Source organism: Prionailurus viverrinus, chromosome F2, assembly GCF_022837055.1.
Source record: "Prionailurus viverrinus isolate Anna chromosome F2, UM_Priviv_1.0, whole genome shotgun sequence".
Classification (NCBI taxonomy): domain Eukaryota; kingdom Metazoa; phylum Chordata; class Mammalia; order Carnivora; family Felidae; genus Prionailurus; species Prionailurus viverrinus.
Genome location: NC_062578.1, coordinates 42,964,529 through 42,987,009, shown reverse-complemented (window position 1 = coordinate 42,987,009; position 22,481 = coordinate 42,964,529). Strand labels below are relative to the sequence as shown.

Here is a 22,481-nt window from a genome sequence, read left to right as displayed (position 1 = left end):
TCTTGGCAAGCTCCTCTAAACATTCTGTGTCAGCATGGTTTGGGTGCTCCAAAGATAACTCCCTCGCTGTCCACAGGGGGGCAGGACATACCATACTGCACGTTGTCCCTATTCCCTTCTATGTGGGGGGGAAATCTAACGGTGGAAAAGAATGCCCCAGGAAACTGCTAAAGGTGCCTACGCCAGACCTCAGTTCAGCTCAAGAAACTCTTACCCCTTTTTTATGTTCTTCATAGATGAAACCACTGAGGAAATATGAGAGAATTGAAGACTGGACTGAAACTTAACTCCTATCTACTATTTCAAATTCTCAAAATGTTGTGAGAAGATCTAAAAGCATATGTTCACTTGTAGTTTTTTCTCTGTATATTTTTACCACACACACACACACACACACACGCACAGCAAAGGCCTTGGCATGGCCTTACTAACATTGGGGTGAATTCCTATTTGAAACGTATCCATGAGGGAGGAAGAGATAGGACTTTATACATGACTGGGGATCATTGCCACGATATTTGAAATATGAGATGTTTTTTAATATATGGGAAGCCTTGGATTAGGAGTCACAATGACTTGCCTCCCAGGCCTGACTAGACTACTGACCAGCGTTCGACCTTGGGCCCAGCCCCCGAGTTTATTTGCTCACCTGTAAGTCAGAGCTGCACCCCATCAGGCAAAGGGCAGCCTACACTTTCCTTGCATAGACCAGAAGTGGGTAGTTATGTAGGAGAGTAGTATTCCCCTCCCCACCGCCCCCCTGCGGGGGGTGGGGGGGTGGGGGAGGGGGGGAAATCTTAGAGCTGGGAAGACAGACCACATCCTTTGTGGTCCCTGTCTCAGTGTCATTTACACTAACACATGACTCTATCTAGTGTGCTGAGAGATCCCAAGCCACAGCAAATAGGCTCATTACTTTGTTTCCTGTTTACCGATAACTTGTAGCTGATAATGATTGCTGTGAGCAAAATGAAGAGAGAACACGCTGGGTTGCAGTTACAGGCAGGAAACATTCTTATTGGATGGAGGGTCTGAAACCATGAGTCATCATTAACCAGACTCCATACTGATAGAAATTAAAACACTGATAACACAAACCACAAGTGTTCATTTCCCCGAGGGAAAGGATGGAGAGAGACCACAAGGAGGAAGCCTCTTCTGGATGACACTCAGGAGACGGATGTACAGAGCCAGAAGCGGGGCCAGGCCAGGCCAGACGGCGTGCATCCCAGGGGTGACAGGTAGGCAGAAGGGGGGAAATGCTGCTTCTGCAGGTGAGAAGTGAGTTTTGAGTCTGTGGTTTTGCAGAGGTGGCATGTGCAGGCCTGGAGAAAGGGGGTGAAGACCTGCAGAGAGGGGCAGGAGGGCACAGGGGAGAGATGTGGGGGGAAATGGGCTTGGCCTTGATACAAAAAGCAAACAAAAGAATGAAAAGAAGGACCAGCAGATGTGCTTTGGGCATAATGTTAAGTGACAAGGGCGGGATACAGCACGGCATCTATCCCTGGATTGCAGTAATGTGGAAATGATGTGCACAAAAAAGTAAAGAAGGAATGGAAGGGAACTCATAAAGGTAAAAACATTTTAATTTGGTGATTTGTTGGAGCAGCTAAAAATCTGAGAAACAACTTTTCCCCATTCAGTGTCATTCCCTTTTATGTTGCTAATTTAGTAAATAGTAAACAATTTTAATGCACAGACAGGAAAGAAGGTCATGGTAAAGCATCCCTTGAGTCTAAAGGTCAGAACCTGCCAATCACAAAGTCAAAACTAGGGGATGTACATGGGATTGCTATAGGGCCACAGGGGCATCTGTGGGGGAGATGAGGAGGAGAACAGCCAGCACAGACCCTGGAGCAGTGTGACCTGAGGTCTCAGTTTCCCTACCTGTAAAATAGGGATAATAACAGCACTTATAAGACTATTTTGAAGATTAAATAAAATAATATGTGTAAATGGCGTATAATCCTGCCAGTTCACAAGTTCTCTTAGGTGTTTGCTATTATCTGGGGGAGGCCAGTGCCAAAGAAGCCAAAGCAGAGCCCAAACCTTGAGGAAGTTAAGGCATGAAGGGAGAGGGGAAGAGCAACTTCCCCCTACAGTCAAGCCAGTGGACCTCTGCAGGGACAGAAAAAGGCAGGGAGAAGCAAAAGTGAGAGGAAGGGGAGTAGAAGACTGGCAACACACACATACAAAACAAGTGTGGGAGGAAATCATCTGAGATCAAATAAAACCATAAAGAAGAAAAAGGCAAAAATGCGATAGAGGTTTAGGGTCCGCGATGCATTCTTCTATGCTGGAATGGGAACACTGGATTTGGGGTCTGTGCCCTCGGTTCTCTCCCTGGCTGCATGTCCTCTTGTCTGAGTGTCCTTGGAAAAGTCATTTATCCCCTGTCTCATTTTTTTAAATCTGTGAAAGTGAAAATGGTGAGGCCAATTGCACAGAGCTGTTGGGATGACTAAAGGAGAGCATGTTATGGTTGGTGGCTGAACACCCAAAAAATGCACAAGGAGATTCTAGGACCATAGCATTCCAGGGCACCGAGCACTGTGGGAGAGAAGCAGTCCTCCGCCTTGACTTCCAGCGTTCAGGCCCAGGAATGAGCGAGGCAGTGGGCGGGGAAGACACGCACGGGGAATCTGGGGACAGATAAAGGAAACTCGTGATGGGGCGAGGCTGGGCTGAAGAGAAACAGATTGGGGAAGAGCTGCAAAGGGAGGGGTCCGCTGAAAGAGGAGGGGGAGGCCGCGGAGGGAGAGGGTGGGAAGGCAGAGATGGGAGGGCAGTGTGAGAAGAAAAGCAGGCTGGGGAAAGAAGGATTGGAATGCAGAAGGAACTTAGGGAAGGAGAAAGTATTGAAGGCGGGAGGGAAAGACGAGTGGGAAAATGGGGATGCAGTGGAGCGGGGGACCAGGCCGCGCGAGGAAAGAGGACCCCGGGAAGAGACGGAGGAGAAAAGAAGCGGCTAAAGCCAGCGCCAGAAGAGCCTGGGGACTTCGAGAAGAGAGGCTGGGGCCTGCAGTAGAGCGCGGCAGCTTTCAGCATCCATCCGGACTCTAAAGACTCGTGGCCTTTGCTTGACCTCGAGGGTCGGGAACAGACGCCCTGTCTTTGTGGAGAGCGGTACCCCACCGAGAGAATGGGGCTGTTCGGGGTTGGGCCCTGCGCCTGGAGCCCAGTGAGGCTTCGCTGGCCCCGGGCGGGCCCCTGAAGGCAACGAACGGCCGCCCTGGAGGTCGGGGCCGAAGAAGGAAGGTATCACCAGCCAGAGCCAGAGCGCAGTCCGCTGCAGACGCGCCTGCCGGGAGCAGTCTCTGGGGGGCGCCGCCGCCGCTTCCCTCCTCCGGGGCCGCTTGCTCCCCGAACAGTGGAGGCAGCGGGAGAGGACTTAGCGCCCGCGCTGCGCTGCGGCGGAGGTGAGGGGGCGGGGGCGAGCTTCCGACGGTGCTAGGGGGGACTCTGGCGCTGCTGATGCTCCTGGCCTCCTCGCCGCCGGGCGACCGCGCCCTCCTTCCCTGGCCCAGCGCTCCCGGCCCGCTCTGCGCACGCCGCCCGGCAACCCCGCGCGCGTCCCGCGGGGGCGCTGCGTCTCCCAGCCACACCGGCACACCGCGGCCCCTCTCCCCCACACCTCCTGGCCACACCACCGGCCTCTCCTCCCACCCTCCGCTCCCCTCCTCCCCCCACCCCTCCCCTCCCGACGAGGGGCGGGAGGGGGCGTGGCAGGGCCGGGGTTTGTGTGGCTGGGACCCGGCTCCTTGCACTCTGAGTCCGCGCGAGGAGCCGGGCCCCGGCCGCTGTCCAGCCGCTCCGTGCCCCTCACGCCCTGCGCCGCCGCCTCTCTGGGAGACGCTGCCACTCGCTCGCCATGGATACCCCTAGAGTCCTGCTGTCGGCCGTCTTCCTCATCAGTTTCCTGTGGGATTTGCCCGGTTTCCAGCAGGCTTCCATCTCATCCTCGTCGTCGTCCGCGGAGCTGGGCTCCGCCAAGGGAATGCGAAGCCGCAAGGAAGGGAAGATACCGCGGGCGCCACGAGACAGTGCCACGGCCGGGGAGCCCCAGCAGCGCCACGAGCCACAACCGCGGCCACAGGATGAGCCCCGGCGGCGGCCGCCGCAGCAGCCCGAAGCGCAGGAGCCCCCCGGCAGGGGCCCACGCGTGGTGCCCCACGAGTACATGCTGTCAATCTACAGGACTTACTCCATCGCCGAGAAGCTGGGCATCAACGCCAGCTTTTTCCAGTCTTCCAAGTCGGCTAATACGATCACTAGCTTTGTAGACAGGGGACTAGGTAAGTGGCAAAGAAGACGCCCCACTCCTCTCTCCCTGGAACTCCGCAGCCAGGGCGCTGCTTCGGCTCTGGCAGGAGGCTGCGTTTGTGAATTACCATCCCGCTCTGGACGCCTCCCCCTTTCTTTTCTTAAATTGTTTTTCTCAAGCCCGAATAAGTTTATGAATGCAGCTGCAGATTTGACTCCAGTTTTCAACCCTCCCTTCCTCGCCTCCTTCTTTCCCTTCCTTCCTTCTCTCTCGTCTTTCTTTCTCTTGTCTTTTGCAGAAAGCAGCGTGGTGGCCGCTCGTCTGGTGGCTGGTGGAGGAAGCGTGGAGGACGGGAGGTGGCAGGCAAATCACTGGGTCTGGAGAGGGGACGCGGCGGGGACTGACGGCACCCTTGCCACGGGGTCTCGGGTTGTGCGTGGTGCGCGGTACAAGGCCTGAGCTGCGGTGGCCGACCGGGAGGGCCCTGGGGCCGGAGTGAGCAGTTGTAAAGCCCCGAGCTCCTGTTCGCTCCGGGAAAAGCCGGCAGAAGCAAGTCCCGCGGTCGGAGGAGTGAGTCCTCGAGCGGCGTCTGGCATTGCCCCGACCCAGCCGCAGCAAGGGTTCTCAGCTCACCCCAGCGCTGGATGGGGGGGGGGGGGGGGGGGGTATTAACAGCCTGGAGGGAGCGCGGCGCCCTCGGGCGTTTTTGCTCCTGCAGCGTGCTCTCTGCGGCTCCGAGGCGTCAACCTAGTCGTTTCTGCTAAGGCAGCCGCGAGCAACTGGCAGGGCGGGGCAGGGGCAGGGCAACTAAGTTTGGGGTTTGTTGGTACTTAATCCATATGGGTGCATGGATGTGTTCATCCACCTTTCCCGGCCAGGCATCGCTCCTCTCTTTGAGCTTCTCCCAGGGGCCCTATTCGTGGTTCCCTCCGAGGGCGTGGGTGCATGAGTGGGTGCCTGCGGAAACTCGTGCACCAGCTCCTTGCCACCCGAGATGGCCCACGTGGTGAGTGCCTTCAAGAGAACCCCGCTCTCCCCATGGCCCCCAGAAACTGAGGAGGGATCCACAGGCACCAGGAACTCAGCTCCTAAAGAGACAATAACGTGGAAGGAGGCAGGAAAGGAGAGGAGAAAAGGGAAAGAAAAGGGAAAGGGGAGGAAGGAGTCGAGAAGAAAGGGAGGAGGAGGTAAAAGAGAGCGAGATTTGGGGGCAGCTATCCATTCCACCATCCTGCCCAGACTTAGCTCCGCGGCTCTGACCGGTTCCCCTCCTCCTACTCCCAGGTCAGTGAAAGTGGGGTCGCTCAGGAACCCGCGAGCGCCAGGGTTCAGGCGGACAGGGCTGCTCCGCTCGGCCTGCCTTGAATACACGCAGGTCCTCGGACCTTTTCAGAGGAGGCTAACGGCCCCCGAGCCCCGGGCTCTTCCCGGGCTTCAGACCCCAGCCTCCACCCTTGCAGCCACCTTCCTTGCAGACCAGGGTTCCTGCCCACGCTGGATTCGCTGCTGCAGCCGAGGTCAGCGAGGTTCATGAGCTGCTGAAAGGTCCAGGCAGCAAATTAACGCCGGCTATTTTATGGTGATTTTAGGGCTACTAAAGTCACCTTTGCAGACACACGTGGCTTCTTCGTAGCGCTGCAACTGGATCCCCGACCTCGGTGCCGGCAGCGCAGTTCGCCCCCTCCCCCCACCCGGTCTTCTCCCTGCCTCTGTTGTCTCCCTCCCTCTAAATCCTGTTTACCGTCCGCCTTCTCTGCTACCCTAGTCAAAGACTACCCTACACTTCCCTGGTGGAGACACTAAAGAAGCTCAGAGAAAATTGCTTAAGAGGCCTTTCCCCAGGGGAAGAAATCCCGGAGGCCCAGGCTGGCGGGAGGCTGGGCGCCTGTTTTCTTTTCCCCAAAGGAAGTGGCAAGAATCTCCGCCCCTCCCCCAAGCAGGCACCCCTAACTCGTAAGCTGCGCCCTCCGAGTTTGGCCCGGGACCAAGGGACCCTGCAGGCTGTTGGGAGGTGTCTACCGAAGCCTGTGGCGTGCAGGCAGGAGTGGGAGGTCTCTGGAGGGTTCAGCTCCCGCGCCGGCGCGGCCTCCCTTCTCCACTGCTGGCGCTGCAGTCTCCCCCCGGGCACCAAACTGGGCGCCCCGGGCGCCGGAGGTAGGGAAAGGGACTGGCTGCGCGCCCAGGCCTGGGGGCCTCTGTTCCCCAGCCAGGTCTCCAGGCTAGCGGGACCAAGACCCAGACGTCGGCTTCAACTCTGGAACGCGGTCCCCAGCCGGAGGAGACGCGGAGTGACCACTTGGACCTCAGCTTCGAAGGCGCGGTCTCCTCCACTCTCTCAGGTTCCCAGAAAACGCGAAGAAAGGCAGTTAGTTGACTGGGAAGGCTGTGCGACTCGTCGCACGCCGCTCGGGGGCGAAGGCGTGCGGAGCTCGAGGCCGGAGGGGGCGCGCAGAGGAGGGGTTGCGTTGCGGGCTACAGCGCCAGCTTGATAAAGGGAAAGCCTCACTTTCCCTCTCACTGATTTTGATTTGATGTGTCACCGGCGGTGACCTCGGGCTGGACCTTCCGGGGCTTGCTTAGCATCGGGCCCCTGATTGGAGTGTTTCAACTCAGCGATCTAATTGAGGGTTCATGTCATAACACATCAAACGGTGTCTAGTCTCCCGTGATGGAAGGGACCCGCCAGCCGCGCATCCCCGGCTCCTGGCGAGGACTTCCGCCCCTCTCACGTGGGGACTCTGAACCGCGCCAAACCCTGCTACATCCCCTCCCCCAACCCGTGGATGGCAGGGCAAGTAGGAGAGAGCAGCGGCCAGCCGAGAGCTGGGCCGGCCGCGCTAACTTGGCGCCTTGCCTCGGGGATGTTTAAATCGCCGTCGAATGCGGCAGGCTTGGCTTGGAGCTGCAGGGTCCCTCAGGGGGAGGAGCAAAGAAAATGCAAGGAGTCTTGAAGCCGGTCCGGGAGGCAGGAACTCCTTACTTACCTACAGTATTTGTAAAAAGCCTTCCTCACCCGGGAACCCCGGAACCTCAAAAGTCACCCCTCAAGCTTGCGATTAAGAGTGGGCGAGTAGGGATAAATTCGGTCGGAAGTGAATGAAGAGCGCTTTGGGTCTAGAAAGATAGCACGTTCTCTGTTACCTCATCCTTGCCACTTCTCCCCACCCCATACACACACCTAATGAGGAGACCTGATTGCGACTTTTAAAAAAAGGTCCCTCCTTTCGGGTTGCTCTTCCAGCATCTAGGGGTGATAATAATAGCCAACATATATTGAGCATTTACTGTATACCAAGTACTGTGCTAAAATCTATTACCTGAATTATTTCATCTAATTTTAACAACAACCCCTGGGGAAAGTGCTATAAACAGTGTTTTACAGGTGAATTAAGGAAGACAGAGAGGTTAAGCAAGTTGCTTAAGGTCACACAGAGTGAGGGGTGAAGCACACATCCAATTCTAGGTCTTGTGTACTTAACGATGACACTATATGGATAGGATAAGGGGTGAGAAAGTGTCTAAAGGATGGTGGCAGGAAGCGGGAACAAAAAAAAGGGGGGACAGATTTGCCACCCGGTCTAATATTCTATGATTTCTAAGAACCAGTTTGGAGTTGGAGCAGATCTTTGGATTTGAGGGTCTGAATCTGTGCTGTGCTTTGTAGTCTCTGTAAAGGCACAAACCACATTATCCCTGATCTTTACAAATTCTTGCATATTGTGCTTTGACTTTGGATCCACAAAGATGGAAACTGCACGTTTGTGCTGCTGGTGCAGTCGTAAGATCAGAATAGATCAGTTTGGATACAGAGAAATTGCAATTAGCACATGATATAACCATTCAAAGGCCACTAGTACTGGAGTCCTGGGGCCTGGGAAAGGCAGACAATTAGAACTTCTATGAACTCAACATGGCTGAGAGATAGAGGATGAGAGAAAGAGAGAAACAAATCTGGAACTCTCAGCTTTGTAGTTAGAAGTGCCACATAAACAAGGGGGAAAAAAAACCCTCCCCCTTGGTTTTGGAAGAAACCAAAATGAGTCTAGGAATACTGCTGTAAGTTTGGTTTCCAGATGATTTGGAAATAAGACTCTTTAAAAAAAATTTTTTTTCCCCTGGTGGTGGTGGTGGTGGTTGTTACAATAGCCTTCTCAGAAAGGCGGCGGTAGGGGACAGATCAAAAACCAAAAATGAGATCGGAACATCCTTGAGGAACTTGACACCCTAGAAATGAATCGCTGGAAAGTCTGCCGTTGACTGTTGCCTTCTTGGTTTACCTTGTGGGTCTCCATTATCAGAGGGCAGGGCAGGACAATTGTGGGGATAGCCGGGCCGGGAGGAGGGCATTCTCAGAGCTGCAGAGTTCCCTCGCGATTGAAGTTTGTCCCGTACAGCATGTTTATGCAAAACAGCGAGTTTCTGGGTGGACCTGGGCCGCAGAGTGGCGTAATCAACGCAGCAGCGCTTTTGCCCCGACCCTGTTGTCGTTGGCAAACGGAAAATGAAATATAAGCAGGGAAGTATTTTAATGGGGACGGAGGGAATTCACAACTGTTAATTATTTGGTGACCTTGTATTCGATTTGTTTGAGTCCCTTATAAAAACACTAATGCAGACCAGACGGCCAAGTGAGGAAGCCGGCAGAAGGTTCCAATCTAGGCTTTATTTCCCCGGAAAGAGGGAACAGCCTTGGAAAAGGATTGCTGAGCGTTCAGAGTGTGCGCGTGAGGGCGCGCCCGAGTGAGCGTCCGCGTGGGGTTTGCTTTGCTGTCCAGGTTCATGATCTTCTACCAGGCCGGTGGAGTGGAAGGTCCTGGGAAAAGGCCGAGGGTGAGGGAAGGAAGCTTTAAAGCAGAAGTTTGTTCTTCTCTTCTGGCGGGAAGGATTAAAACATTTTCAAGGCCACAAACCACAAACACCTAAGCCATTGGCTTGCTGTTAAATATCAGTTGCTGTCACCCCCTTCCCTAAGGCCCTAAGGCCTTTGAAGACTCTTACAAGGGCCTCCTTAGCAAGTAAGCTAAGAACACCTAGTGTCTTCTGCAGCGAGAGTGCGAGTGTGGCCAGAATTCTGGGCGAGCTTCCTCTGCAGGGGAGGCTAATTTGACAGGGACACTGAACGTTTTCCCCCGGCGCGGGAGGCTCTTGGGCTCTGCGAGTTTGCGCGATAGAATTGCTGGTGGGGGAGGGGATCGAGAAACGTGCCCAAACATCCGTGCCTTTCCTCCACACTAAAAGAAAACCAACCAACCAACCAAACAAACAAACAAAACAACCAAAACAAAAACCGAAAAACAAGTTACCTGAGCCACAGCCCACGACAGGCCTTGAGAATCCCTTCCGCAAGCTGAAAGAAGACACGAAACCTCCCCCCTTGCGACCCGAGCGTTTGAGCGTCGCCTGGACCCGCGGGGAACGCGGGCGTTGCATAGATGGAGGTCCTAACGCAACCGGTTTTTTCTCCCAGTCTCAGTTCTCTGGGTTCTGGCGGCACACCTCCTAGCAATTGGTGTCGTCTTTCTGGGGCGGTGTAGGGAGAAGGAGAAGAGAACGGGACGGAGGGGCGGGAAAAAGACAGTACGAAAGAGGGCAGAACGAAAACGTTTGCTTTCTGCCGGGACTGCTGCGTGCTTTAAACGACGCAGAGCAAATCAACAATACCCCCTGGGGGGCTCTTAAGGGAAGTGAAGGGCATTAATTCAATAAGTCCTCGGGTACAGAATAACCTTGGTCGAAGGATGCTCTCTAGGTCCGGGGACAGTATCCCAGCGGAGGCCGCGACGGATGGCAAGCGGGACTGTGGATCTCCGCGTCACTTTGTGGCTGGGGGCATCAAGCACCCCACCCTACCCCCGTCTCCCTTCAAAGCCCTGGCTTTAAGCTCAATGGCAGTTAAGTGGTGCCCTCTGTTTACAGGAATGAAATCGGGCCTCGTAGGCCTAACGAGTTCCAGGGTTGCTGTCCCCTGCCTTCCAGGACCGTCCACTACCGCTGCTGGGGGCAGAGGGTTGGGTCGGCGTGGGGTGAGAAGCTGCGGGAGCTAGGAGGGACTGGCGGCGGGCGGCGGGCCGCGCTGGCCAGCGTTCCCGGAGAAGCGCGCGCGGCGCAGCCAGTGGCCGGGGTGTCTGGGGGCGGAGCTCGGCTTAGGGACCGGGTAGTGGGCGTGCTGGAGAGGAGAGGGGCGGGCTTGTGGCCCAGGCGGACGCCGGTGGAGCTGAGTGAGCCGAGCAGAAAGTGGGGGCAGGAGCTGCGCGGAGGGTTGGTTTTGGGATCCCGGGTGGTTTATACGGCCCCCTACCCCGTACTCTCCCTAAATAACGTGAGAACCAAAGAGAATCCTTGCGCCCGCTTTGCCAATCTGGCTTTGCAAGATGGTCCAGCCCTCATCCCACGTCCCAGAACTGTTGCTCCTAAGCCCCGTGGGGAGGGAAATTGAATGATGTTGGCCTATGGTCCATAGGTGCCACGGCGAATCTCATTTTGGTGCGACGTTATTTTGGAAGTCAGCTGAAGGTGAACTCATTGGAGCAGAGTTTCCACGATCCCAACCCTTTAAAGAAGACACACCATTGAGGTTTCTCCTACGCAGGACCCCTGGACACCGAAGGTCCTATCCTGTCCACACAACACGCCGGATGGAACCCCTCTCCACACCTGCAACCTGAGAACTGGTCAGGGAGGAGAAACCAAATAAAAAGGAACCTTTTCTTCTACTTTTGATCTCAAAACTCTCTAGTCAAAAGGCCCGATCATGTTCCAACCGGGAAAGCTGGTTCACGTCGGCAATTCATCCTCCTGGCCAGTCCTGGGTCTGTGTCACTCCAGTGGGCTCCCAGAGACCCTGCTGGTCAACAGGGCAGCGAGGGCGGCCCCTGGCAGATCAACCCGGTCCGGGCCCTGCGTGCGCAACTCCAAGGGAAGGGCAGTGACCTGCGGAGGACGGCAGGACTCCGCGGAAAGTTGGGGACAAAAGGTACAGCATGAGGGAATGGTACCAAGTTTCCGTCTGGATTTCATCTGCAGTGATGTCAAATTAAGATTTGGGGAGACCAGGGTGAGACTGCAGTGAAAAGAGACGCCTGTGAAGTGTTCTTGATCTCCGCTTTGAATCTCTGGCTCTTGAACCCCTCTCAAGAACTCGTAGCCAAGAGCGTTTGCACTAAGTCCTTGGACACCACTTTATAAATGAATCCATTTCATCTTAGAGAAACGAAAGGAGTCTCCTTGAAGCTTCTTTGCCTTCCGAGTCCTGCTGGGGGTGCGCAGTGCCCAGTGCTCTGGGGGAGGGCTGGCCGCCTTCTCCAGCCAGAACCTCGCCTCACTGCCACTGAAGGCTGTGCTGAGGCTCCAGGTGTGCTGGAAGTTCAAAGTTCAGTCGGGTGGCATTCAGGGTTCGCCTTCCCTCCCCTCCTCACGTTGGACCCAAGCGTGGTGCTCGAACACTGGGATTTCTCTGTGGGATCCCCGCTGGCCACCAGACCTGCTGAATCGTATGGGGTTTACAAGGCCCAGACTCTTTGCAGGGAGGAGGGTGCCAGTCGGCCAGGCTTGGGAGAGAGGCTGGAAAAGTCTCTGAAGATTCCGTGGAGGACCCGCCTGAGGCCTCTCTGGCTTTGAAAGGAGGAAAACAAGCTGACAAATTCTGGGCCAGCTATTGGAGAAAACACTGGGGAAGCCAAGAGATCTAGAGAGAAGCTAGATGGTTGACTGTGTGGTGATCACACACACACACACACACACACACACACACACACACACCAACCTATAGGGCCTTCTCAGGTGACTCAGTGGCTGGGCCTCATTCATTGCTACACCCCATCTTCCCCACCAAATGTTCCTGGCTCTTTGCCCTGTGAAGATCACCCTCATCCCCACCCCGATTGCCTCTGTGGACAGATCATGCCCCACAAAAGGGCTCCAAAGTGGGAAGCGAGGGGCGGGGAAGGCTACTAACCCCCAGGCCTGTTTGGGCTGGGTCTGCCCAGCCAGGAACCAAATGCCAGGGTTGGCATATGGGCCAGCACTGGCCCCGAACCCACAGAGGAGGGAACCTGCTAGGAGGGACCTATCTTTGATGAGATTCTGGCTGGAGGTTGGTTGCCCACCTGGAGGTTGTGAGAGAGACCTTGGTGGTGGAGGGACATAATGACAGGAGCACTGAAAAGGGTCTGTGTGATGGGGGTGAAGCCACAACCCCTATAGGCCTTGCCCTCACTGGACCTCAGATGAATAGAAGCTGGAAGCCCTTGCTTCTCTCCTCCTCCCAGCACCTCTCCTCCACTCACTTCTGGAAATCCTGTGGAAACAATTGGACTGCATCTCCTCAAAGAAGGCCAAGAGGAGTGCAGGTGCATCTTTTGCCTATCTGATTTGGGTGGTTACAGTAATCTTGGCTGTGTTCATTGGGTGCTTCTGTGTGTCATGTACAGCTGGCCCTGGCTGCCTTGACTCTGACTTTTACAATGACTCTGCAAGGTGGGGGGGTGGTTCTCCCATTTTACAAGATGAGGCCTATGAGGCTGGGAGAGATTATACGACCTAGAGTATCCAAGGTCATCCAGCCACTAAGTTACAGGTCAGGATTCAAATCTATGTCTCTTAGACTCTAGACATTTGTGCTAATTCCACATTGTCAGTAGTAACTAACATCCACACACGTCTTCAGATAAATGTCTTTCCTACTCTTCTCATTTGCCACCCCTCCCGCAGTGACTCTGTGAGTTGATGTTATCCTCATTTTATAGATGAGAGAATTGTTTCCCTGTAAGTTCTCTTTCAAAAGTCCAACTGTTAACATCCCTTCAGTTCTGCTGTTTAGGAAGTGATTGACTCTTAGAGACTAGAGACCGATGCTCTTCCCCCAAGCATGGGCTGCATGAAAGAGCAGGAGCCTTCTCAGAGTTTCTACCAGACACAGAGATCAAGGGCTAGGATGTCCAGGGTGGTGGCACAGATTTCGGAGCCATATGGCCATGTTTACTTCTTGGTATCTTGGGCAAGTTACCATTCAGCAATCTGCATGTGAAGTTTCTGGTCCATAACATGAGCATACTCGTGATATCCTTTTCTTTTTCATAGTTACTTTTGAGGCTTAAATGAGTTGTTATAAGGATTTAGATCATGCACAATAGATAGTGTTTGCTATTATGATTTCTATTCTGGATGGTCAAGCAAGTGCACCCTATGGAGGGTGAATTGCGTGGATGGCCTCTTGAATCTGCACCTCAGTGAGGAGGCTTCGTGAGATCAGCAGTTTGCAACAAATCTCAACAGAGGCAGGACTCAGGACAAGAATACAGGAGGATGCTCAAGATATTACTGTGTCCCAGGAGAGGGTAATCGTTGGAGCACAAATTACTCAGAGGCCTTCACGCCCCAGGAGAGAGGGCTGGTGGCTCATTTTTACTCACCCTGTTCATCTGACTGTGTTTCTAACCTGTCGACTTTGGCACCTCAGGCAGTGCTGAAGCTGAGTAACTAGGGAGCAAGTGACTTCCAATCTAACCGTGAAATTCCTGCTTGGAGATCCTCTTTCTAGTAAAGGAAAAAAAAAATCCTTGGGGAACCCAGTTCGCCTTGAATTGATGGCATTGGTGATGAATCTGCGTCGCGTGTCTTTCCTCCCTCTTTGCTCCACCGCCCAACGAGTGCCCTGGAAGAGGCGTGGCCACAGGTCTGAGGGCCCCGGATAGAATTAAGACCTTCAGATCCTGTCCTTTACTAGTGGCAAGGCATTGGGCAAGTGAAGATAACTCATAGAATCCCAGTTTCTGCATCCATAAATGAATGTAAAGTAGAACGGGTCTCACCGCCAGCGGTGAGGATTCAGGGACAGAGGCCATCAAAGCCCAAGCACTGGCGTGCCACAAAGGCGCGCCCCATACACGTTCAGTGCGGCTGTTGGCCAAAGAATGAGGGGGTTGGGGGAAAAGGTTAGCTGCAAAGACGTCTGGAGTTTTAGTTGTAAAAGATGGGTGACTATCCCGCCCCTTCTTACTCCCCCCCACCCCACCTAGGGAAGTGGGGGTGGGAAAGTCCACTATCATCTCGGCTTTCTGAGCCCCTGCCTAGTCGCAGGATCTGTGCCATTGGAGGACGTGGGGCAGGACGCGTGGCGGGGTGTCGGGTGGAGGCGAGTGGGGCCCTCTAGGGTCACCTCAAATGCAAAGGACGAGAGCCCGGCACGCACTGAGGAGCCTAGAGAGCTGGAGCCGCGGGGGCACCCTGGAAGGGTGAGGGGCGAGAGACAAAAAATCCCGGCAAGGACTCTCAAGCGGGACCTCAAGCTGTGTACCTATCTCAGGAATGTCTTGGAAAAAATGCAGTGTGTGAGCTTTCCGCCCCAAACCAAATGAAACTGCCGGTTTTCAGAAACTCTCCACTGGGTGGCCCAGCAGAGCTGGCCCCAGCGTGAGTAGCCCTGGGGGACCCTCGGGGCGCATTTCCTGCCGCCTGGAGGCCCTCCACGAGGCCACCCTCATGGGGCTCAGGTTCTTGGGTGTCGGGTCTTTGGTGCTGTGGGCAACCTTTCCTTTCCCGTCTGGTATTTGTTTCTTAGCTTTCTCCCGCCACGTACTGAGACTGCGACCCCGCATTGATGACTTTACCGTCCTAGGCCAGTTTTCTAATTTAAAATGGGCATTACAGTCCCTACCTTGCAAGTGATTCGTTTTTTTCTCGTGCCTTCATTTGTTTCCTTTTTAAATTGTTTGTCAAATTCCACACTAGATGTACATGTTTGAGGTGTCCTCAGCCTTTTACCAACTTGCTCTTAACTCAAAAACGGCTGACCTATTTATGAAGACTTCTCTTCAAGTATACAGATGTTTGTCCCTTCTCCTTCTCTCCTCCCCCTCCTTCCTCCATCCACCCACCTGGGAAAGTTGATAGGCACAAATCCAGCAACTGTAACTCGAAAGGTCTGTACGTCTAATACTCAACAAACACCGAGTAAACTGGAGTCTGAGCCAAGCTGTAACAAACCAGGTCGGTGCAAATTAAAACAAAATAAAAAGCTCCCATGATTACTGATTGATTTCAATTTAAAGGTGGAAACCTTAGGATTCCCTCCCAGGATGTAAGAAAGTACCACAAACAGAAGGGAAGGTTCATGTTTCTAGTGAGGAGGATGGGAGAGAGGGTCAATTGGTGATATCAGCCCTCATTTATACAGGACTTGTGGGAGAGGAGGCTTGTGGGAAGGGAGTGTGAAGGGCTGGCTTCCTACCCAGAGGTGGCCATGACGGCAAGGCCAGGCTTTCTGATGCCAGGTCAGCAAAGTGTCTTCAGGGTCACAGGGGATGGTGGTGTGTGCACTCCCCAGGTTGGATGCCTCCTTTGGGCGATTTCTGTGATGCATGGCCCCAGAGCAGGTCCAGACAGGTGGGGAATGTGGTCTGTAGGAGAGCTGCACAGAGAAGCCACCTTCTCGGACCCTCTGTTCAGGGGTTAGAGGTTCTGGAGACCCAGTGAGAGTACATGTGGCTGAAAGAGTACCAAAAATGTGGGGGTGGCTGTGGGGGGCAAAAAGGAGCTGGGAAGAATAGTGACTTGGTTCTAGTGAGTACGACCTTAGAGTCTGCCCTGGGTCCTGTGCTTTGGAGCACCCTGTTTTGCCTCACCTCCAGTGGTGCCCCACCCCACATGGTGAGGAATCTAAGGAGCCAAGGGGACATGCTCATGTAGATTAATGGCTCTTACAGTGAGATCCCAGACCAGCAGCAGAATCAGCATTGCCTGGGAGCTTCAGAAAGATGCATTTTCTAGGCTCTGTAAGAAACCTCTGGAGCTTGAGAGAATTTGCATTTCTAACAAGCTTGACGCTGTGTGGTGCTGATGGTGCAGACTTAAGGGGCCTCTACAGGTATAGTGGCCTTGAGAGCTACTATTCTACTGTGGTCATTGAACCATAGAGCTCTTGCCCAACTAGTCCAGAATCCCCTTCAAGGGCCTGGACAACTTCTTCATTGGGTTTGTCCTCCTAAGAGTGTATCTGCCCCAGATATATGCCTGGAAGCTTGCACCTGTGAGCAAGGGAGTCCACATTGGTGCAGGTGAGGCTGTTGGAGCCTCGATGGAAAGAGAAAGGAGCAGGTTAGACTGAAGCCCCCATTTGCACTCTTTCCCTGAGCCCTGGAAAGATTAAGAGCTGGCTGATCTTGCTAGAAAGACCATCAGAAATCCCAAGGCTGCACAATCAGTAGAACCCTCTCTCTACAGATGCTTTCCTCTGTTCTGACACCTCTTGAGAAGTAGAGAAAAGTAATTCAGCTGTGCAGACTAACCATTATTAGCCCACACTTACAAAAAAAAAAAAGAGTAGAAACAAAATAGGCTGCTTTCTCCATGTTTCAGGAGAGAGATAAATAAGTCATTACCCTTTGCACCTTTCTATGCTCTCCAGCCAGTGACAAATTGTCTCAAGAGTTATGTAAGCAGGGATGAAAATGATTTCCTTAAGGAGTTCATGTTTTATTCCTAGCAAGCCCTGAAAATACAGTTTGGACTGTATCCCCCCATCCCTTATACCCCAGCCATTCCTGGTTGCTTTTAAACTCTAGTACCTGGACTACAATGGAGAGGCAATGGGGCTTAGGGGCTAAATGCTCCAAATCTGGAATTAAACAGACCTAAGTCTGGATCTCAACTTCACCACTTACTAGCTTTCGGACTTTGGTAATTAACTTAATTTCCCCAAACCTTGGTTTTCCCAACTGTAAAATGGGAACAATAAGAACATCTACCTTATAGAACTGGTCTGTGCTTGTGGATAAAGCAAGGATGAAAAATACATCAGCCCTCACAATATTTAGCCGGTGCAGCAAATGCCTTCTGTTTGTCCATCTCATCACACCCTTAGTTTAGGGAGAGAGAAATATGAGAGGCAAGAAAGTGAAGCCTAAGGCAATAGGTCCAGAGATCTGGGTGGTGGCTGAGGGTTGTCAGACACAGGTTTTTTTAAAGGAGGAGAAGAAAGTGTGCTGAGTTCCCACTGATTTTAATGTGACCCTGGCCGGTTTGAAGGTCTTGGCTTCCATAAATCAACCGCCTCCAGCAGCTTTTCCCTCTTCACCTCTCTAACCCTTCCCACAGCTCCATCTCAGGTCAGGACTTGTGCGTTAGAGTGAGGTAGCCAGCCATGCAGTCAGCCTAGAGTGGGGACTGGGTGTGGCTGAGGCTCCAGACCCAGTGCCCTGAGGCTACATCTGGATAGGCAGGGAGGGTCGGACCCAGGACCCAGTGACGCTTTTACTATTGAAATCGAACCAAACTTTACTAGCTTCTGGGGAAAGCTGGGGGCTTTGGGGATTTTTGTATTTGCTGGGTTGTAAATATTTTATGAGAAGGCAGCCCAGGAAAATCTGGTTAGCTTTCCGCCTTGCACATTGAAGTGGGGTTGGCTTCATGCACAAATGCATCAAAAAAGAAGTCAAGTTGTGCCTTGGTCCCAAAGAATTCATCTTGGATTTTAAAAGCTTGTTATTCCCGCCACCCACCCCCTGCCATCATGTGTCCCAAATTTCTTTTTCTTATTTGTAATCAAAAATTTAATCTGCAAGATGAGTTGCGAAGCAAGAAGATTTCAAGTTGGGTGGGTGCGTGAAGGGGAGAGAGAGAGAGAGAGAGAGAGAGAGAGAGAGAGAGAGAGAGAGAGAGAGAGTGTGTGTGTGTGTGTGTGTGTGTGTGTGTGTGTGTGTTTGAGGTATTCTCCTTACTGGTGTATTTCTCTTTGACTGAGGGATCTTCTCAATGGATAGATGCCTGGTGTGTGTGTTTGTTCCTTTGCCCCCTGCAGACTTCTGAAAGCTTCATTGCTCTTTTGTTTGTTGTTAAAATGGTAGGTGAATTTGAGAAAGGAAGGAAGGAAGGAAGGAAGGAAGGAAGGAAGGAAGGAAGGAAGAGATCATATAGTCGATCTTCAATCTGTCAGCTTTGTGTTGGGCCTAAATGCTTCAGCAAAACTGTCTAATGGGCAGCAACATCCCCCCAGACCAGTGGGTCTAAACTAGGGCTGCATCTTCAAATCATCTTGGAGCTTAAAAACAAACAAACAAACAAACAAACAAACAAACAAACAAACAAAACTGACAAAAACCCAGTACCCAGGCTCTACCCTCAGATATTCATGCAATTGGTTAAAGCAAGCCCTGGCACTGGTAATTATTAACTTCTCTAGATGATTATAATGGGCACCCAGAATGCGAATAGCTACGTTTCTCACTTATTGCCCAGCATGTACTCCAGCTGGCACAGCTGTACCGGCTGCGGTGAGCAAGATGGACATGACATGGTCCTAGCTCCTATGGGTCAGTGGAGGGGGGCAGGATGTTGCTGGGAAAGACCACTAAAGAGACAAATATAAGCAAGTGTTTGTAGATAATGCTAAGTGCCGGGAAGATAATAAGCCAGGTCCTGTGATAGTGACCAAGGGAGGCTACTTTAGATCAGGGTGGTCGAAGATGGCCTCACGGAGGAGGTGACATTTGAACCGAGACCTGAATGATGAGAACGAGCCAGCCAGCCAAAAGGAGGTCTAGGGGAAGCGCGGCCCAGGTCCACGACCACAAAGGGCACATTAGTGGTTACGCAGGCTCCTTGGAGGGGAAACCGGGGAGGCCGCCGCCACCGCCGCCTCTCCGGCAGCCAACGACTTCCGCCCTGGGAGCCTCCGGCTGACAGGAGGAGGGGGGCCTGCCCCGAGGCTCCCCCTCCTCTGGCTGCGCACCGGCCAGGCGGGGAGCCCGGGTGGTCAGGCCCCGGGCTGGCCGAGCTGGTCTCCCAGCCGGCCTGCCCCGCTCCCCGCCCTTTTCCTCCCGGGGGCGGCCGCAGAGCACCGGACTGATCTCCCCCTTAAGTGAAACTGACTGTAATTATTTTTTATCTCGCAGACGATCTCTCGCACACTCCTCTCCGGAGACAGAAGTATTTGTTTGATGTGTCCACGCTCTCAGACAAAGAAGAGCTGGTGGGCGCGGAGCTGCGGCTCTTTCGCCAGGCGCCCGCAGCGCCCTGGGGGCCGCCGGCCGGGCCGCTCCACGTGCAGCTCTTCCCCTGCCTGTCGCCCCAGCTGCTGGACGCGCGGACCCTGGACCCGCAGGGGGCGCCCCGGGCCGGCTGGGAAGTCTTCGACGTGTGGCAGGGCCTGCGCCAGCAGCCCTGGAAGCAGCTGTGCTTGGAGCTGCGGGCCGCGTGGGGCGAGCCGGGAGCTGGGGAGGCCGAGGCACGCGCGCCGGGGCCGCAGCAGCAGCCACCGCCCCCGGACCTGCGGAGTCTGGGCTTCGGCCGGAGGGTGCGGCCCCCCCAGGAGCGTGCCCTGCTCGTCGTGTTCACCAGATCCCAGCGCAAGAACCTGTTCGCCGAGATGCGCGAGCAGCTGGGCTCGGCCGAGGTCGCGGGCCCGGGCGCCGGCGCCGAGGGGTCGTGGCCGCCGCCGTCGGGCGCCCCGGACGCCGGGCCTTGGCTGCCCTCACCCGGCCGCCGGCGGCGGCGCACGGCCTTCGCCAGCCGCCACGGCAAGCGGCATGGCAAGAAGTCGAGGCTGCGCTGCAGCAAGAAGCCCCTGCACGTGAACTTCAAGGAGCTGGGCTGGGACGACTGGATTATCGCGCCCTTGGAGTACGAGGCCTACCACTGCGAAGGCGTGTGCGACTTCCCGCTGCGCTCGCACCTCGAGCCCACCAACCACGCCATCATCCAGACGTTGATGAACTCCATGGATCCCGGCTCCACCCCGCCCAGCTGCTGCGTGCCCACCAAATTGACTCCCATCAGCATCCTGTACATCGACGCCGGCAATAACGTGGTCTACAAGCAGTACGAGGACATGGTGGTGGAGTCCTGCGGCTGCAGGTAGCGGCGCCTTTCCTGCTGCCTTGGCCCCTGACCGCAGGGGAGGCTTGACTAAAGAGAGGCGGAGGAGGAGCTGGCCTTGGAGGAGGCAGAGGGTGGGAGAAGAGGGAGCGCAGCCTTCCCAGAACCTTCCACCTGCCAGCCCAGAGGGAGATACGGATTTTCACACCTCGCCTGGCCACCCTGGAAAAACAAGCCAAGGAGGATTTCTTTAGTTTTTTTTTTTTTTTCCCTTTATTACTGTGGCTTTGGATTTCCTTGTGTGTCTCACAGGTTTTGATAGGAGGTGGGGGGCGGGGAGACGCATACCTGTTTCTCAACCGCTCCAAGGATTGAAAATTTTGTAGCTTAAGAAGAGAAACAGTGTGGGAGGAAGAATCACCTTTGACCACATCTTGGTTTGATTGTTTTCTATCCGTGTAAAGAAGGTGGGTTTTTTGTTTGTTTGTTTGTTTTTTCTGGCCATGGCCTAGCCTATGCCTTGTGACCTCCCAAGCAGAAGAGTGTTCAAATAGAGGAACTGGCACCGGGAACAGGAAAGCCAGGAACGGCCCTAGCTTTAGAAGAACTTGCTTTTATACCTGGCTGCCCTGGGCTCTCCCAGGAGAGGGAGCTGGCAACCGGCATCTCACTCAAGGGGGCTCAGGTCCTTTCTGTTGCTTTTTCTGGTAGGGGAAAGGGGGGCTGGTATGGATGGAATGACAAGAATGAGTCCAAATGGAACCCCCTGAAGGATAATGAGAAACCACAAGGCCTGCCTCTGATGGGGCTGACACTGAGGTGTATTAGCCAGGCTGGAGGTAACCCAGGAAAAACCCTTCTATGGTGTCTGTTTCTAATTGATTTCTTTGAACAGAATTTGCCAAAATTCAGACATCCCCTTTTAAGGGGAAGGTGATTTTCCAGTTAAACAAAAAGTGAGTAGGGACGGGAAGCTATGTAACTAAGGTAAGAGGTGCAGAGGAGGGGAAATGAGCCAAGAAGCAGAGGATGAAGTCAGGACGGGAGGTCGTGGGCCCCAAGGAAGGATGGGGAGAAGGGGGCAGGCCAGAAACAGGGAAGAGAGGATGAAAGGGGACACAGGTCCCTGTGCCCGTAGATTTCTTTAAAATCTATGTTTTCTCCCCTCTCTCTAACATTCCTGAAAGATTACCAACCAGCAATAGCCCAGGGCTCCCCCAAAAGAATTGTTTCAGATTGTAATTACCAGTTAGGCAATGTTTTTAAAACTTAGTAATGAGAAACTGTGAAAAGAGCTAAGTGTTACATTGAGCTTGGAGTGGGAGATGGGGAAGGGACAGTGAGGGAGGAGGCAGGGGCGGTATTCATCTTCCGAAAGGAAGCAGGAGAGAGCACAACACAATTTCAATACCATTCCCAGATTGTCAGAAACATGAACTTTCCCCCAGCCTGCACCAGTATTATTTTCAAACATTGCCCATATGTAGGCCCTTTGCAGCATTAGTTTCCTTCCTAGCTTTGACCATGAAATGGTTTAAACAAGGGAACTTGTACCAACCATTAAAAAAAAAAAAAAGTTTTTGTTTTTTCCTAAGTGGTTTTGCTCTCTCTCGATCTAAACCTGTTGCTTGTTTGGTTCAGAGAACTACAAACTGTCCAAGAAAGGGTGAGAATGATTTTTAAAAAAATGCTAATATAAAATGCTAAGTAAAAAAAAAAAAAAAAAAAGACTTGGCCAGGAGAAATAATTTAAAATGCACATTTGCTTTGGATGCACTGTTGTTCTGTTACGGCTGTATATATTTGTTTATTTAAGGTGGCTGAAAGTGCAAAGGGGAAATGGACAGCATGCAATTCATCTTAATGTACAAACCTTATATGCACTCAAATGTTATAATTTCTAATATTTTAAAAGTTTATATTCGAGTTGTACAAAGTTACGCATTAATCAGATATTTCATTCTTTCATAATGTTATCATTTTCTTAAATATTATTACAAAATTTTAAGTCTGTCTAATGGAGAGTTTTTTTAAACTGTCTACCTCACTATAATACAAGTATTTACAACACTAAAGTTACCGGAGGTCAATTTTATATTCAAAACATTTTTTACAGTACACTTTACTTGGATGATACGCAGTCTAATACTGTATTATTAAACTCATTTTCCCCCTTAATCACTCAGCCTGGTTTATATGGATCTATTTAGAAAAATCATTTTCTCACGGAACTGTTGTCAGTGGTATTTTGGTCCGGTATGGGACTGAATGTCTGGAAAGGCACTGGTTATTTGAAAGTGCATCATTTAGAGCATTGCACTTTTTCTTCATAACTCTTCCATGACTCTTGGTGAAATTTTCATTTACCAGATTAAAGCCAAATCCTCGTCAACTCTTAGAAAGTGTT

General features: G+C 52.9%; 1 protein-coding gene across 1 annotated transcript; it reads left to right on the top strand.

Annotated features, from left to right (window-relative positions):
* The first annotated feature begins 3,871 nt into the window (after positions 1–3,871).
* On the top strand, positions 3,872–20,117 carry GDF6 (growth differentiation factor 6). Its single transcript, XM_047842986.1, has 2 exons — positions 3,872–4,295; positions 19,153–20,117. The coding sequence occupies exons 1-2, from the start codon at positions 3,872–3,874 to the stop codon at positions 20,115–20,117; spliced, it is 1,389 nt and encodes a 462-aa protein (XP_047698942.1).
* Positions 20,118–22,481: the final 2,364 nt, after the last annotated feature.

Bases quoted from the DNA above. Each gene is read 5' to 3' on its own strand.
- GDF6 (XM_047842986.1), top strand. From the start codon at position 3,872: ATGGATACCCCTAGAGTCCTGCTGTCGGCCGTCTTCCTCATCAGTTTC. The intron at 4,296-19,152 runs GTAAGTGGCAAA...TTTATCTCGCAG, and splicing joins CTTTGTAGACAGGGGACTAG to ACGATCTCTCGCACACTCCT.